This window comes from Salmo salar, chromosome ssa03 (genome assembly GCF_905237065.1).
Source record: "Salmo salar chromosome ssa03, Ssal_v3.1, whole genome shotgun sequence".
Classification (NCBI taxonomy): domain Eukaryota; kingdom Metazoa; phylum Chordata; class Actinopteri; order Salmoniformes; family Salmonidae; genus Salmo; species Salmo salar.
Genome location: NC_059444.1, coordinates 11204896 through 11222651, shown reverse-complemented (window position 1 = coordinate 11222651; position 17756 = coordinate 11204896). Strand labels below are relative to the sequence as shown.

Below are 17756 nucleotides of genomic sequence, written 5' to 3'. Positions count from 1 at the left end.
CACTGGACTAATAGCTCAGTGGGGGGGGTTATCAATCACACTGGACTAATAGCTCACTAGAGGGGGTTATCAATCACACTGGACTAACAGCTCAGTGGGGGGGTTATCAATCACACTGGACTAATAGCTCAGTGGAGGGGGTATCAATCACACTGGACTAATAGCTCAGTAGAGGGGTTATCAATCACACTGGACTAATAGCTCAGTGGAGGGGGTATCAATCACACTGGACTAATAGCTCAGTGGGGGGGTATCAATCACACTGGACTAATAGCTCAGTAGAGGGGTTATCAATCACACTGGACTAATAGCTCCAGTGGAGGGGGTATCAATCACACTGGACTAATAGCTCAGTGGGGGGTATCAATCACACTGGACTAATAGCTCAGTGGGGGGGTTATCAATCGCACTGGACTAATAGTTCAGTGGAGGGGGTATCAATCACACTGGACTAATAGCTCAGTGGGGGTTATCAATCACACTGGACTAATAGCTCAGTGGGGGGGTTATCAATCACACTGGACTAATAGCTCAGTGGGGGGGTTATCAATCGACTGGACTAATAGTTCAGTGGAGGGGTATCAATCACACTGGACTAATAGCTCAGTGGGGGGTATCAATCACACTGGACCAATAGCTCAGTGGGGGGGTTATCAATCACACTGGACTAATAGCTCAGTGGAAGGGGGTTATCAATCACACTGGACCAATAGCTCAGTGGGGGGTTATCAATCACACTGGACTAATAGCTCAGTGGAGGGGTTATCAATCACACTGGACTAATAGCTCAGTGGAGGGGGGTTATCAATCACACTGGACTAATAGCTCAGTAGAGTGGTTATCAATCACACTGGACTAATAGCTCAGTGGGGGGATATCAATCACACTGGACTAATAGCTCAGTGGAGGGGTTATCAATCACACTGGACTAATAGCTCAGTGGGGGGTTATCAATCACACTGGACTAATAGCTCAGTGGAGGGGTTATCAATCACACTGGACTAATAGCTCAGTGGGGAGGTTATCAATCACACTGGACTAATAGCTCAGTGGGGGGGGTTATCAATCACACTGGACTAATAGCTCACTAGAGGGGGTTATCAATCACACTGGACTAACAGCTCAGTGGGGGGGTTATCAATCACACTGGACTAATAGCTCAGTGGAGGGGGTATCAATCACACTGGACTAATAGCTCAGTGGGGGGGTATCAATCACACTGGACTAATAGCTCAGTAGAGGGGTTATCAATCACACTGGACTAATAGCTCAGTGGAGGGGGTATCAATCACACTGGACTAATAGCTCAGTGGGGGGGTTATCAATCACACTGGACTAATAGCTCAGTGGGGGGGTTATCAATCGCACTGGACTAATAGCTCAGTGGAGGGGTATCAATCACACTGGACTAATAGCTCAGTGGGGGTTATCAATCACACTGGACTAATAGCTCAGTGGGGGGTTATCAATCACACTGGACTAATAGCTCAGTGGGGGGTTATCAATCGACTGGACTAATAGCTCAGTGGAGGGGGGTATCAATCACACTGGACTAATAGCTCAGTGGAGGGGTTATCAATCACACTGGACTAATAGCTCAGTGGGGGGTTATCAATCACACTGGACTAATAGCTCAGTGGAGGGGTTATCAATCACACTGGACTAATAGCTCAGTGGGGAGGTTATCAATCACACTGGACTAATAGCTCAGTGGGGGGGGTTATCAATCACACTGGACTAATAGCTCACTAGAGGGGGGTTATCAATCACACTGGACTAACAGCTCAGTGGGGGGTTATCAATCACACTGGACTAATAGCTCAGTGGAGGGGGTATCAATCACACTGGACTAATAGCTCAGTGGGGGGGGTATCAATCACACTGGACTAATAGCTCAGTAGAGGGGTTATCAATCACACTGGACTAATAGCTCAGTGGAGGGGGGTATCAATCACACTGGACTAATAGCTCAGTGGGGGGTATCAATCACACTGGACTAATAGCTCAGTGGGGGGTTATCAATCGACTGGACTAATAGTTCAGTGGAGGGGTATCAATCACACTGGACTAATAGCTCAGTGGGGGTTATCAATCACACTGGACTAATAGCTCCAGTGGGGGGTTATCAATCACACTGGACTAATAGCTCAGTGGGGGGGTTATCAATCGACTGGACTAATAGTTCAGTGGAGGGGTATCAATCACACTGGACTAATAGCTCAGTGGGGGGTATCAATCACACTGGACTAATAGCTCAGTGGGGGGGTTATCAATCACACTGGACTAATAGCTCAGTGGAGGGGTTATCAATCACACTGGACTAATAGCTCAGTGGGGGGTTATCAATCACACTGGACTAATAGCTCAGTGGAGGGGTTATCAATCACACTGGACTAATAGCTCAGTGGGGGGTTATCAATCACACTGGACTAATAGCTCAGTGGAGGGGGTTATCAATCACACTGGACTAATAGCTCAGTAGAGGGGTTATCAATCACACTGGACTAATAGCTCAGTGGGGGGGGTTATCAATCACACTGGACCAATAGCTCAGTGGGGGGGTTATCAATCACACTGGACTAATAGCTCAGTGGGGGGGTTATCAATCACACTGGGCCAATAGCTCAGTAGAGGGGTTATCAATCACACTGGGCTATTAGCTCAATGGATGGGTTATCAATCACATTGGACTAATTGCTCAGTGGGGGGTTATCAATCACACTGGACTAATAGCTCAGTGGGGGTTATCAATCACACTGGACTAATAGCTCAGTGGGGGGTTATCAATCACACTGGACTAATAGCTCAGTGGGGGGTTATCAATCACACTGGGCTAATTGCTCAATGGGGGGTTATCAATCACACTGGACTAATAGCTCAGTGGGGGGGTATATCACAATGGACTAATTGCTCAGTGGGGGGTTATCAATCACACTGGACTAATTGCTCAGTGGGGGGTTATCAATCACACTGGACTAATAGCTCAGTGGAAGGGGTATCAATCACACTGGACTAATAGCTCAGTGGAGGGGGTATCAATCACACTGGACTAATAGCTCAGTGGGGGGGTTATCAATCACACTGGACCAATAGCTCAGTGGGGGGTTATCAATCACACTGGACCAATAGCTCAGTGGAGGGGGGTTATCAATCACACTGGACTAATAGCTCAGTGGGGGGTTATCAATCACACTGGACTAATAGCTCAGTGGAGGGGGGTTATCAATCACACTGGACTAATAGCTCAGTGGGGGGTTATCAATCACACTGGACTAATAGCTCAGTGGAGGGGTTATCAATCACACTGGACTAATAGCTCAGTGGAGGGGGTTATCAATCACACTGGACTAATAGCTCAGTAGAGTGGTTATCAATCACACTGGACTAATAGCTCAGTGGGGGGTTATCAATCACACTGGACTAATAGCTCAGTGGAGGGGTTATCAATCACACTGGACTAATAGCTCAGTGGGGGGTTATCAATCACACTGGACTAATAGCTCAGTGGAGGGGTTATCAATCACACTGGACTAATAGCTCAGTGGGGAGGTTATCAATCACACTGGACTAATAGCTCAGTGGGGGGTTATCAATCACACTGGACTAATAGCTCAGTAGAGGGGGTTATCAATCACACTGGACTAACAGCTCAGTGGGGGGGTTATCATTCACACTGGACTAATAGCTCAGTGGAGGGGGTATCAATCACACTGGACTAATAGCTCAGTAGAGGGGTTATCAATCACACTGGACTAATAGCTCAGTGGAGGGGGGGTATCAATCACACTGGACTAATAGCTCAGTGGGGGGGGTATCAATCACACTGGACTAATAGCTCAGTAGAGGGGTTATCAATCACACTGGACTAATAGATCAGTGGAGGGGGGTATCAATCACACTGGACTAATAGCTCAGTGGGGGGGTTATCAATCACACTGGACTAATAGCTCAGTGGGGGGTTATCAATCACACTGGACTAATAGCTCAGTGGGGGGTATCAATCACACTGGACTAATTGCTCAGTGGGGGGTTATCAATCACACTGGACTAATAGCTCAGTAGTGGGGTTATCAATCACACTGGACTAATAGCTCAGTGGGGGGTTATCAATCACATTGGACCAATAGCTCAGTGGGGGGTATCAATCACACTGGACTAATAGCTCAGTAGAGGGGTTATCAATCACACTGGACTAATAGCTCAGTGGGGGGGTTATCAATCACACTGGACTAATTGCTCAGTGGGGGTTATCAATCACACTGGACTAATAGCTCAGTGGAGGGGTATCAATCACACTGGACTAATAGCTCAGTGGAGGGGGTATCAATCACACTGGACTAATAGCTCAGTGGGGGAAGGGGGTTATCAATCACACTGGACTAATAGCTCAGTGGGGGTTATCAATCACACTGGACTAATAGCTCAGTGGAGGGGGTGGTTATCAATCACACTGGACTAATAGCTCAGTGGGGGGTTATCAATCACACTGGACTAATAGCTCAGTGGAGGGGGTTATCAATCACACTGGACTAATAGCTCAGTGGGGGGTTATCAATCACACTGGACTAATAGCTCAGTGGAGGGGTTATCAATCACACTGGACTAATAGCTCAGTGGAGGGGGTTATCAATCACACTGGACTAATAGCTCAGTAGAGTGGTTATCAATCACACTGGACTAATATCTCAGTGGGGGGTTATCAATCACACTGGACTAATAGCTCAGTGGAGGGGTTATCAATCACACTGGACTAATAGCTCAGTGGGGGGGTTATCAATCACACTGGACTAATAGCTCAGTGGAGGGGTTATCAATCACACTGGACTAATAGCTCAGTGGGGAGGTTATCAATCACACTGGACTAATAGCTCAGTGGGGGGGTTATCAATCACACTGGACTAATAGCTCACTAGAGGGGGGTTATCAATCACACTGGACTAACAGCTCAGTGGGGGGGTTATCAATCACACTGGACTAATAGCTCAGTGGAGGGGGTATCAATCACACTGGACTAATAGCTCAGTAGAGGGATTATCAATCACACTGGACTAATAGCTCAGTGGAGGGGGGTATCAATCACACTGGACTAATAGCTCAGTGGGGGGGTATCAATCACACTGGACTAATAGCTCAGTAGAGGGGTTATCAATCACACTGGACTAATAGCTCAGTGGAGGGGGGTATCAATCACACTGGACTAATAGCTCAGTGGGGGGGGTATCAATCACACTGGACTAATAGCTCAGTAGAGGGGTTATCAATCACACTGGACTAATAGATCAGTGGAGGGGGGTATCAATCACACTGGACTAATAGCTCAGTGGGGGGGTATCAATCACACTGGACTAATAGCTCAGGGGGGGGGTTATCAATCACACTGGACTAATAGCTCAGTGGGGGGGGTATCAATCACACTGGACTAATTGCTCAGTGGGGGTTATCAATCACACTGGACTAATAGCTCAGTAGGGGGTTATCAATCACACTGGACTAATAGCTCAGTGGGGGGTTATCAATCACATTGGACCAATAGCTCAGTGGGGGGTATCAATCACACTGGACTAATAGCTCAGTAGAGGGGTTATCAATCACACTGGACTAATAGCTCAGTGGGGGGTTTATCAATCACACTGGACCAATAGCTCAGTGGGGGGTTATCAATCACACTGGACTAATAGCTCAGTGGGGGGGGTTATCAATCACACTGGACTAATAGCTCAGTAGAGGGGTTATCAATCACACTGGACCAATAGCTCAGTGGGGGGGTTATCAATCACACTGGACTAATAGCTCAGTAGAGGGGTTATCAATCACACTGGACTAATAGCTCAGTGGGGGGGTATCAATCACACTGGACTAATAGCTCAGTCGGGGGGGTTATCAATCACACTGGACTAATAGCTCAGTGGGGGGGTTATCAATCACACTGGACTAATAGCTCAGTGGGGGGTTATCAATCACACTGGACTAATAGCTCAGTGGAGGGGGGTTATCAATCACACTGGACTAATAGCTCAGTGGGGGGTTATCAATCACACTGGACTAATAGCTCAGTGGAGGGGTTATCAATCACACTGGACTAATAGCTCAGTGGAGGGGGTTATCAATCACACTGGACTAATAGCTCAGTAGAGTGGTTATCAATCACACTGGACTAATAGCTCAGTGGGGGGGGTTATCAATCACACTGGACTAATAGCTCAGTGGGGGTTATCAATCACACTGGACTAATAGCTCAGTGGAGGGGGTATCAATCACACTGGACTAATTGCTCAGTGGGGGGTTATCAATCACACTGGACTAATAGCTCAGTAGGGGGGTTATCAATCACACTGGACTAATAGCTCAGTGGGGGGGTTATCAATCACATTGGACCAATAGCTCAGTGGGGGGGTATCAATCACACTGGACTAATAGCTCAGTAGAGGGGTTATCAATCACACTGGACTAATAGCTCAGTGGGGGGTTTATCAATCACACTGGACCAATAGCTCAGTGGGGGGTTATCAATCACACTGGACTAATAGCTCAGTGGGGGGGTTATCAATCACACTGGACTAATAGTTCAGTAGAGGGGTTATCAATCACACTGGACCAATAGCTCAGTGGGGGGTTATCAATCACACTGGACTAATAGCTCAGTAGAGGGGTTATCAATCACACTGGACTAATAGCTCAGTGGGGGGGGTTATCAATCACACTGGATTAATAGCTCAGTCGGGGGGGTTATCAATCACACTGGATTAATAGCTCAGTGGGGGGTTATCAATCACACTGGACTAATAGCTCAGTGGGGGGTTATCAATCACACTGGACTAATAGCTCAGTGGAGGGGGTTATCAATCACACTGGACTAATAGCTCAGTGGGGGGTTATCAATCACACTGGACTAATAGCTCAGTGGAGGGGTTATCAATCACACTGGACTAATAGCTCAGTGGAGGGGGTTATCAATCACACTGGACTAATAGCTCAGTAGAGTGGGTTATCAATCACACTGGACTAATAGCTCAGTGGGGGGTTATCAATCACACTGGACTAATAGCTCAGTGGAGGGGTTATCAATCACACTGGACTAATAGCTCAGTGGGGGGGGTTATCAATCACACTGGACTAATAGCTCAGTGGAGGGGTTATCAATCACACTGGACTAATAGCTCAGTGGGGGAGGTTATCAATCACACTGGACTAATAGCTCAGTGGGGGGTTATCAATCACACTGGACTAATAGCTCAGTAGAGGGGGTATCAATCACACTGGACTAACAGCTCAGTGGGGGGGTTATCATTCACACTGGACTAATAGCTCAGTGGAGGGGGTATCAATCACACTGGACTAACAGCTCAGTGGGGGGGTTATCAATCACACTGGACTAATAGCTCAGTGGGGGGGGTATCAATCACACTGGACTAATAGCTCAGTAGAGGGGTTATCAATCACACTGGACTAATAGCTCAGTGGAGGGGGTATCAATCACACTGGACTAATAGCTCAGTGGGGGGGTATCAATCACACTGGACTAATAGCTCAGTAGAGGGGTTATCAATCACACTGGACTAATAGATCAGTGGAGGGGGGGTATCAATCACACTGGACTAATAGCTCAGTGGGGGGTTATCAATCACACTGGACTAATAGCTCAGTGGGGGGTTATCAATCACACTGGACTAATAGCTCAGTGGGGGGTATCAATCACACTGGACTAATTGCTCAGTGGGGGTTATCAATCACACTGGACTAATAGCTCAGTAGTGGGGTTATCAATCACACTGGACTAATAGCTCAGTGGGGGGTTATCAATCACATTGGACCAATAGCTCAGTGGGGGGGTATCAATCACACTGGACTAATAGCTCAGTAGAGGGGTTATCAATCACACTGGACTAATAGCTCAGTGGGGGGTTATCAATCACACTGGACTAATTGCTCAGTGGGGGGTTATCAATCACACTGGACTAATAGCTCAGTGGAGGGGGTATCAATCACACTGGACTAATAGCTCAGTGGAGGGGTATCAATCACACTGGACTAATAGCTCAGTGGGGGGGGTTATCAATCACACTGGACTAATAGCCCAGTGGGGGGTTATCAATCACACTGGACTAATAGCTCAGTGGAGGGGGGGTTATCAATCACACTGGACTAATAGCTCAGTGGGGGGGTTATCAATCACACTGGACTAATAGCTCAGTGGAGGGGGGGTTATCAATCACACTGGACTAATAGCTCAGTGGGGGGGTTATCAATCACACTGGACTAATAGCTCAGTGGAGGGGTTATCAATCACACTGGACTAATAGCTCAGTGGAGGGGGGTTATCAATCACACTGGACTAATAGCTCAGTAGAGTGGTTATCAATCACACTGGACTAATAGCTCAGTGGGGGGTTATCAATCACACTGGACTAATAGCTCAGTGGAGGGGTTATCAATCACACTGGACTAATAGCTCAGTGGGGGGGTTATCAATCACACTGGACTAATAGCTCAGTGGAGGGGTTATCAATCACACTGGACTAATAGCTCAGTGGGGAGGTTATCAATCACACTGGACTAATAGCTCAGTGGGGGGGTTATCAATCACACTGGACTAATAGCTCAGTAGAGGGGGGTTATCAATCACACTGGACTAACAGCTCAGTGGGGGGGTTATCAATCACACTGGACTAATAGCTCAGTGGAGGGGGGTATCAATCACACTGGACTAATAGCTCAGTAGAGGGGTTATCAATCACACTGGACTAATAGCTCAGTGGAGGGGGGTATCAATCACACTGGACTAATAGCTCAGTGGGGGGGGTATCAATCACACTGGACTAATAGCTCAGTAGAGGGGTTATCAATCACACTGGACTAATAGCTCAGTGGAGGGGGGTATCAATCACACTGGACTAATAGCTCAGTGGGGGGGTATCAATCACACTGGACTAATAGCTCAGTAGAGGGGTTATCAATCACACTGGACTAATAGATCAGTGGAGGGGGGTATCAATCACACTGGACTAATAGCTCAGTGGGGGGTTATCAATCACACTGGACTAATAGCTCAGTGGGGGGGTTATCAATCACACTGGACTAATTGCTCAGTGGGGGGTTATCAATCACACTGGACTAATTGCTCAGTGGGGGGTTATCAATCACACTGGACTAATAGCTCAGTGGGGGGTTATCAATCACACTGGACCAATAGCTCAGTGGGGGGTTATCAATCACACTGGACCAATAGCTCAGTGGGGGGTTATCAATCACACTGGACCAATAGCTCAGTGGGGGGTTTATCAATCACACTGGACCAATAGCTCAGTGGGGGGTTTATCAATCACACTGGACCAATAGCTCAGTGGGGGGGTTATCAATCACACTGGACTAATAGCTCAGTGGGGGGTTATCAATCACACTGGACCAATAGCTCAGTAGAGGGGTTATCAATCACACTGGACCAATAGCTCAGTGGGGGGGTTATCAATCACACTGGACTAATAGCTCAGTAGGGGGTTATCAATCACACTGGACTAATAGCTCAGTGGGGGGGTTATCAATCACACTGGATTAATAGCTCAGTCGGGGGGGTTATCAATCACACTGGATTAATAGCTCAGTGGGGGGTTATCAATCACACTGGACTAATAGCTCAGTGCGGGGGTTATCAATCACACTTGGCTAATAGCTCAGTGGGGGGGGGTTATCAATCACACTGGACTAATAGCTCAGTGGGGGGTTATCAATCACACTGGACTAATAGCTCAGTGGGGGGGTATCAATCACACTGGACTAATAGCTCAGTGGGGGGTATCAATCACACTGGACTAATAGATCAGTGGAGGGGGTTTCAATCACACTGGACTAATAGCTCAGTGGGGGGTTATCAATCACACTGGACTAATAGCTCAGTGGAGGGGGGTTATCAATCACACTGGACTAATAGCTCAGTGGAGGGGGGTTATCAATCACACTGGACTAATAGCTCAGTGGGGGGTTATCAATCACACTGGCCTAATAGCTCAGTGGGGGGGTAACAATCACACTGGACTAATAGCTCAGTGGCGGGGGGTATCAATCACACTGGACTAATAGCTCAGTAGGGGGGTTATCAATCACACTGGACTAATAGCTCAGTGGGGGGTTATCAATCACGCTGGACTATTAGCTCAGTGGGGGGGTTATCAATCACACTGGACTAATAGCTCAGTGGGGGGGGTTATCAATCACACTGGACTAATAGCTCAGTGGGTGGGTATCAATCACACTGGACTAATAGCTCAGTGGGGGGGTTATCAATCACACTGGACTAATAGCTCAGTGGGGGGGTTATCAATCACACTGGACTAATAGCTCAGTGGGGGGGTATCAATCACACTGGACTAATAGCTCAGTGGGGGGTTATCAATCACACTGGACTAATAGCTCAGTGGGGGGGGTTATCAATCACACTGGACTAATAGCTCAGTGGGGGGGTTATCAATCACACTGGACTAATAGCTCAGTGGGGGTTATCAATCACACTGGACTAATAGCTCAGTGGGGGGGTTATCAATCACACTGGACTAATAGCTCAGTGGGGGGGTTATCAATCACACTGGACTAATAGCTCAGTGGGGGGGTATCAATCACACTGGACTAATAGCTCAGTAGAGGGGGGGGGTCATTTAGCAGATGTTCTTAACCTAAATGTAATGAACCATTGGCGTATGTAAATGTACATCTGTGAGAGAGAGACAGAGAGAGACAGAGAGAGACAGAGAGCGAGAGCGAGAGAGAGAGAGAGAGAGAGAGAGAGAGAGAGAGAGAGAGAGAGAGAGGGAGTACTTTTTGCATTAAATGTGGGAATAAAGAGATTTGTCACCTTGGACCAAGCAGGTTTCTATAAATATGTGGCTTAAAAGCTGCAATTCAATAAACTGTATTTCAGAGAGAAGAACATATGAAAGGTTCTGTGAGTTCAAGTCTTCACGTTTCTCCTCACAGATAGCAGTCTGTACTTTGAAGGGAAATGGTATTCATAAAAGAGACATAACCTCAAGGACGGTCAGTGTGTATACTGTACTACTTACTTTGTGTGTGTATACTATACTATTTACTGTGTGTGTGTGTGTATACAGTACTACTTACTGTGTGTGTGTATACTGTACTACTTAATGTGTGTGTGTATACTGTACTACTTACTTTGTGTGTGTATACTGTACTATTTACTGTGTGTGTGTGTATACAGTACTACTTAATGTGTGTGTGTTACTGTACTACTTAATGTGTGTGTGTATACTGTACTACTTACTGTGTGTGTGTATACTGTACTACTTACTGTGTGTGTGTATACTGTACTACTTAATGTGTGTGTGTATACTGTACTACTTAATGTGTGTGTGTATACTGTACTACTTACTGTGTGTGTGTATACTGTACTACTTAATGTGTGTGTATACTGTACTACTTACTGTGTGTGTGTATACTGTACTACTTAATGTGTGTGTGTATACTGTACTACTTAATGTGTGTGTGTGTATACTATACTATTTACTGTGTGTGTGTGTATACAGTACTACTTAATGTGTGTGTGTTACTGTACTACTTAATGTGTGTGTGTGTGTATACTGTACTATTTACTGTGTGTGTGTGTGTATACAGTACTACTTACTGTGTGTGTGTATACTGTACTACTTAATGTGTGTGTGTATACTGTACTACTTACTTTGTGTGTGTATACTGTACTATTTACTGTGTGTGTGTGTGTATACAGTACTACTTAATGTGTGTGTGTTACTGTACTACTTAATGTGTGTGTGTATACTGTACTACTTACTGTGTGTGTGTATACTGTACTACTTACTTTGTGTGTGTATACTGTACTATTTACTGTGTGTGTGTGTGTATACTGTACTACTTACTGTGTGTGTGTATACTGTACTACTTAATGTGTGTGTATACTGTACTACTTACTGTGTGTGTGTATACTGTACTACTTAATGTGTGTGTGTATACTGTACTACTTAATGTGTGTGTGTATACTATACTATTTACTGTGTGTGTGTGTGTATACAGTACTACTTAATGTGTGTGTGTTACTGTACTACTTAATGTGTGTGTGTATACTGTACTACTTAATGTGTGTGTGTATACTGTACTACTTACTGTGTGTGTATACTGTACTACTTACTGTGTGTGTGTGTGTATACTGTACTACTTACTGTGTATACTATACTACTTACTGTGTGTGTATACTGTACTACTTACTGTGTATACTGTACTACTTTCTGTGTGTGTATACTGTACTACTTACTGTATGTGTGTGTGTGTGTGTGTGTGTGTGTGTGTGTGTGTGTGTGTGTGATACTGTACTACTTACTATGTGTGTGTGTGTGTGTGTGTGTGTGTGTGTGTGTGTGTGTGTGTGTGTGTGTGTGTGTGTGTGTGTGTATACTGTACTACTTACTATGTGTGTGTGTGTGTGTGTGTGTGTGTGTGTGTGTGTGTGTGTGTGTGTGTGTGTGTGTGTGTGTGTGTGTACTGTACTACTTACTATGTGTGTGTGTGTGTGTGTGTGTGTGTGTGTGTGTGTGTGTGTGTGTGTGTGTGTGTGTGTGTGTTCTTACCACACTCCTTCTTGGGCTCCTCCGAGCGGTCCTTGCAGTGCTTGACGTTGCCACATACCTTGGCGCTGTATGTATGTATGTATGTATGTATGTATGTATGTATGTATGTATGTATGTATGTATGTGTGAGAGAGAGAGAGAGTATAGTGTACTACTTCTGTGTGTGTGTCTACACTGTGTGTATTCTCAATATTCACCTCCACAAGTCCTCTTGTCCAGTAGCTTGTACCCTGTAGGACACTGGCACTCGTAGCCTATTGGTCGATCCTGGCAGATGTGAGAACAGCCGCCGTTGTTGAGTGAGCACTCGTTGAGCCCTGGGAGACAGAGAGGTCAGAGGTCAGAGATAGTGACTAGGAGAGGTCTTTTAGCAGCTGGGTCGTGCTCATTCGGCACGAAATGGAAGAAAACGGACTGAAACAAGGAGGGACTACCTAGACTTGTCCAATAAGAAATTCCCATTTTCAATTTTCCAAAGCAAAATGTTTTAAAACGTTTTTCCGTTGCGTGTCCAAATGAACACGACCATACTGGTAACTGACAGAGGGGCCCAATTCCATTTCTAATTTTCTGTTCAGTCCATCACCCCACGTGCTCAGTTCTATTCCATGGAATCCCCATCCAGTCCTGAGTGAGACAACATTCAGAGGCTTCTCACCAGCTCTGATTCTCCACAATACCAGGCTTTCTCCTCTCCTCTTCGCTATCACCCTATCAAATAACTGTCACTCAATTCCCCTCACGTTTGTCACTGTTTTGAAGTGGGACTGAGCTAGTGAAGGAAGCGAGTGAATGAAAAAGGAGAAAGTGAATTTAGATTAAACACACTGAAGATATATTCCCACTTCCTTGAAATAATCAACAAACAGAGAATCAATGGAGGTTGAAAAATGCTTTCCACCAATCACGGTAGATCAGTGAATAACAGACTACAGCAAGGGCTGAAAGAAGGATACATCACAATCAGAATCGATTTGAGTATTCCAGTAAGCCAGTATTCACCTACAGTAGTCTGTGTGAGCGTGTGGGTGATCATTTTCACAGGGGATTTCTTCCCCATTTTGTCCCTCCCTCTTCACTCCTCCCCCGCCCCATCCCTCTCTCCCTCCACGCCCCCTCTCCTCATAAGCTCATCCAGGGGATAAAAGCAGCAAAGCATCTATCTGTTCAGATGACAAGCCTGGCTGAATAAGGATATAAAATTCCATCAATACTGGTGGTAATAGACCTTCATTTCCAACGGGAAAATATCAAATACACTCAAACAGACGCCTGAGTGAACCGAGAAATACACTGTGTTATTATTGCAGCATGAGGTTGAGGGGAGTACATTCAGGTCAATTAGGGCCCATCATCATGTCTCTCTCTCTCTGTGTGTGTGTGTGTGTGTGTGTGTGTGTGTGTGTGTGTGTGTGTGTGTGTGTGTGTGTGTGTGTGTGTGTGTGTGTGTGTGTGTGTTTGTGTCAGGGACAGTGTGTGTGTGTGTGTGTGTGTGTGTTTGTGTCAGGGACAGTGTGTGTGTGTGTGTTTGTGTCAGGGACTGTGTGTGTGTGTGTGTGTGTGTGTGTGTGTGTGTGTGTTTGTTGTGTTTGTGTGTCAGGGACAGTGTGTGTGTGTGTGTGTTTGTGTCAGGGACTGTGTGTGTGTGTGTGTGTGTGTGTGTGTGTGTGTGTGTGTGTGTGTGTGTGTGTGTGTGTGTGTGTGTGTGTGTGTGTGTGTGTAACAGATAGGATGTGTTTCTGTGGTTTACAGAATGGTGTGGTTAACAGCACGTGTGTGTCGTCGTGTGTATGTGTGGTTATGTGGTTTACAGCGTGTGTGTGTATACATGTGTGTGGTTTATCCAATGTGTGTGTCTCTGTATGTATGTGTATTGTGCAGGTGTGTGTATGTGCATTGTGCGTATAAAAGTGTACACATATACAGATGTAGGATCTTAATTTGATCACTCTGTTGCTGAAGATTTTCCTGCGCCGCATAAATTCAATAAAAACCCACACTAACATATTAACAGTATAAATGTTTTGTTATATTATAGTCATTTAGCAGACACTCTTATCCAGAGCGACTTACAGGAGCAATTCGGGTTATGTGCCTTGCTCATTGGTACATTGACAGATTTTTCACCTAGTCAGTTCAGGGATTTGAACCAGAAATCTTTTGGTTCTTGGCCAAAAGCTCTTAACCGCTAAACTACCTGCTGCCACTTTCATGTATCCTCATTTTGACCAGCTTATAGTCTAACCACCTATCAAGCAACACTATAGACTAAAAGTTCAAAACCTGTTCCTGCAGGATTATTCTTGCTGTGACAATACATGTCAAATTAAGATCCTACACCTGTACATGTGTGTGTGTTTGCCGGTCTCTGCTGTTCTAAGGGGAACACCTTGTGAGTGAAGGGTTGAGCGAGCAGAGGGATGAGCTAGGTATCAAGGCTGATGATGAGAGGACCAGAGAGAGAGAGAGAGAGAGAGAGAGAGGTAAAAAAGGACAGAGAAAGAGAGACAGGGAGAAGGGAGAGGAGTGGAGCTCTCTTTGCCCTTGCTCTCTCCTCCCTCTCCTCCCTCCTTCACTCTACCCCTTCTACCTTCCCTCCACTCACCTTCCTCTCTCAATCTTCCTGTCTTTTCGCAGCATCGCACCATTTATTTTGGCCCACTCCCCTGCTACCCTGTCTCCAGGGCTTTGGAGGTGTGTAGTCTCCTCCCAGGCTATACAGCATGTGTTCATGCAAATCTGATTGTGTGTATGCGTGTGTGTATCTTTCACACAGTATGTGTGTGTCTTTCACAATGTGTGTGCACCCGCGTGGGTGAGTTTTACAGTATATGTTTATGTATGGGGCGGCAGGTAGCCTAGCGGTTAGAGCGTTGGACTAGTAACCGAAAGGTTGCAAAATCAAATCGCCGAGCTGACAAGGTAAACAATATGTTGTTCTGCTCCTGAACAAGGCAGTTAACCCACTGTTCCTAGGCTGTTATTGAAAATAAGAAGTTGTTCTTAACTGACCTGCCTAGTTAAATAAAGGTAAAATAAAAAAATACTAATAAATGTAGCTGTGTACATCTGTGTGTGTTATTGTGCTATTTTTGCTCTCTCATACAGACTCACTCAGTCACTCTCATTCAGTCACTCAGTCAGTCACTCAGTCACTCACTCAGTCACTCACTCACTCACTCACATACAGTGTCTTCAGAAAGACAACCATTTTCAAGTCTTGCCATAGATTTTCAAACCGATTTAAGTCAAAATGGTAACTATGCCACTTAGGAACATTCAATGTCATCTTGGTAAGCAACTCTACTGTAGATTTGTCCTTGTGTTTTAGGTTATTGTCCTGCTGAAATGTGAATTTGTTTCCCAGTGTCTGGTGGAAAGCAGACTGAACCAGGTTTTCCTCTAGGATTTTGCCTGTGATTAGCTGTATTCCGTTTATTTTTATCCTAAAAACCTCCCTAGTCTTTTCTGATGACAAGCATACCCATAACATGATGCAGCCACCACCATGCTTGAAAATATGAAGAGCGGTACTCAGTGATGTGTTGTGTTGGATTTGCCCCAAACATAATGCTTTGTATTCAGGACAAAAAGTTAATTTCTTTGCCACATTTTTTGCAGTATTACTTGAGTGCCTTGTTTGTCAACAGGATGCATTTTTTTGAATATTTTTATTCTGTACAGGCGTCCTTCTTTTCACTCTGTCAATTAGGTTAGTAATATTTTTTTTACCCATCTACCAATCAATACCTTTCTTTGCAAGGCATTGACAAACCTCCCTGATCTTTTAATTTTTATTTCACTAGGCAAGTCAGTTAAGAACAAATTCTTATTTACAATGACGGCCTACCCCGAGCCAAACCCAGACAATGCTGGGCCAATTGTGCGCCGCCCTATGGGACTCCCAATCACGGCCGGTTGTGATACAGCCTGGAATCAAACCAGGGTCTGTAGTGACGCCTCTAGCACTGAAATGCAGTGCCTTAGACCGCTGCGCCACTCGGGAGCCCTGTAAATCTTTGTAGTTGAATCTGTGCTTGAAATTCATTACTCGATTGAGGGACCTTACAGACAATTGTATGTGTGGGGTACAGATGGGGTAGTCATAAAAAAATGTATGTTAACCACTATTACTGAACACGGAATGAGTCCATGCAACTTTCTATGTGATTTGTTAATAAGGATCCGCCCCTTTTTTGACATTTTCGCCTAAAATGACATACCCAAATCTAACTGCCTGTAGCTCAGGACCTGAATCAAGGATATGCATATTATTGATACTATTTGAAGGGAAACACTTTGAAGTTTGTGGAAATGTGAAATTAATGTAGGAGAATATAACACATCAGATCTGGTAAAAGATAATACAAAGAAAAAAAATCATAATTGAAATGCAAGAGAAAGGCCATAATGTATTATTCCAGCCCAGGCGCAATTTAGATTTTGTCCACTAGATGGGAGCAGTGTATGTGCAACGTTTTAGACTGATCCAATGAACCATTGCATTTCTGTTCAAAATGCTGAGTCAAGACTGCCCAAATGTGTCTAATTGGTTTATTAATAATTTTTCAAGTTCATAACTGTGCACTCTCCTCAAACAATAGCATGGTATTTTTTCACTGTAGTAGCTACTATATATACTGTACTCTATACCATCTACTGCATCTTACCATCTTGATGTAATGTATCACTAGCCACTTTAAACAATGCCACTTTTATATGTTTACATACCCTACATTACCCATCTCATATGTATATACTGTACTCTATACCATCTACTGCATCTTGTCTATGCCGTTCTATACCGTCACTCATTCATATATTTTTTTATGTACATATTCTTATTAATTCCTTTGCACTTGTGTCTATAAGGTAGTTGTTGTGAAATTGTTAGATTACTCGTTGGCTATTACTGCATTGTCGAAACTAGAAGCACAAGCATTTCGCTACACTCGCATTAACATCTGCTAACCATGTGTATGTGACAAATAAAATTTGATTTGATTTGTAAATTGGACAGTGCAGTTAGATTAACAAGAATGTAAGCTTTCTGCCAATATCAGATATGTCTATGTCCTGGGAAATGTTCTTGTTACTTACAGCCTCATGCTAATCGCATTAGCGCACATTAGCTCAACCGTTATTCAACAAAGGGGTTGAATATTGACT

The 17756-nt window shown here is 44.8% G+C and overlaps 1 protein-coding gene across 3 annotated transcripts in view; it reads right to left on the bottom strand.

The window, feature by feature from the left end:
* Window positions 1-17756, bottom strand: part of LOC106598404 (low-density lipoprotein receptor-related protein 8) — a 238186-nt gene that overhangs the window by 88146 nt on the left and 132284 nt on the right. For all 3 annotated transcript variants that reach the window (XM_014189447.2, XM_045714492.1, XM_014189454.2), the window contains exon 8: window positions 12785-12904. In XM_014189447.2, coding sequence (XP_014044922.1) covers window positions 12785-12904 — 120 coding nt within the window. The remainder of the gene's footprint in view (window positions 1-12784; window positions 12905-17756) is intronic.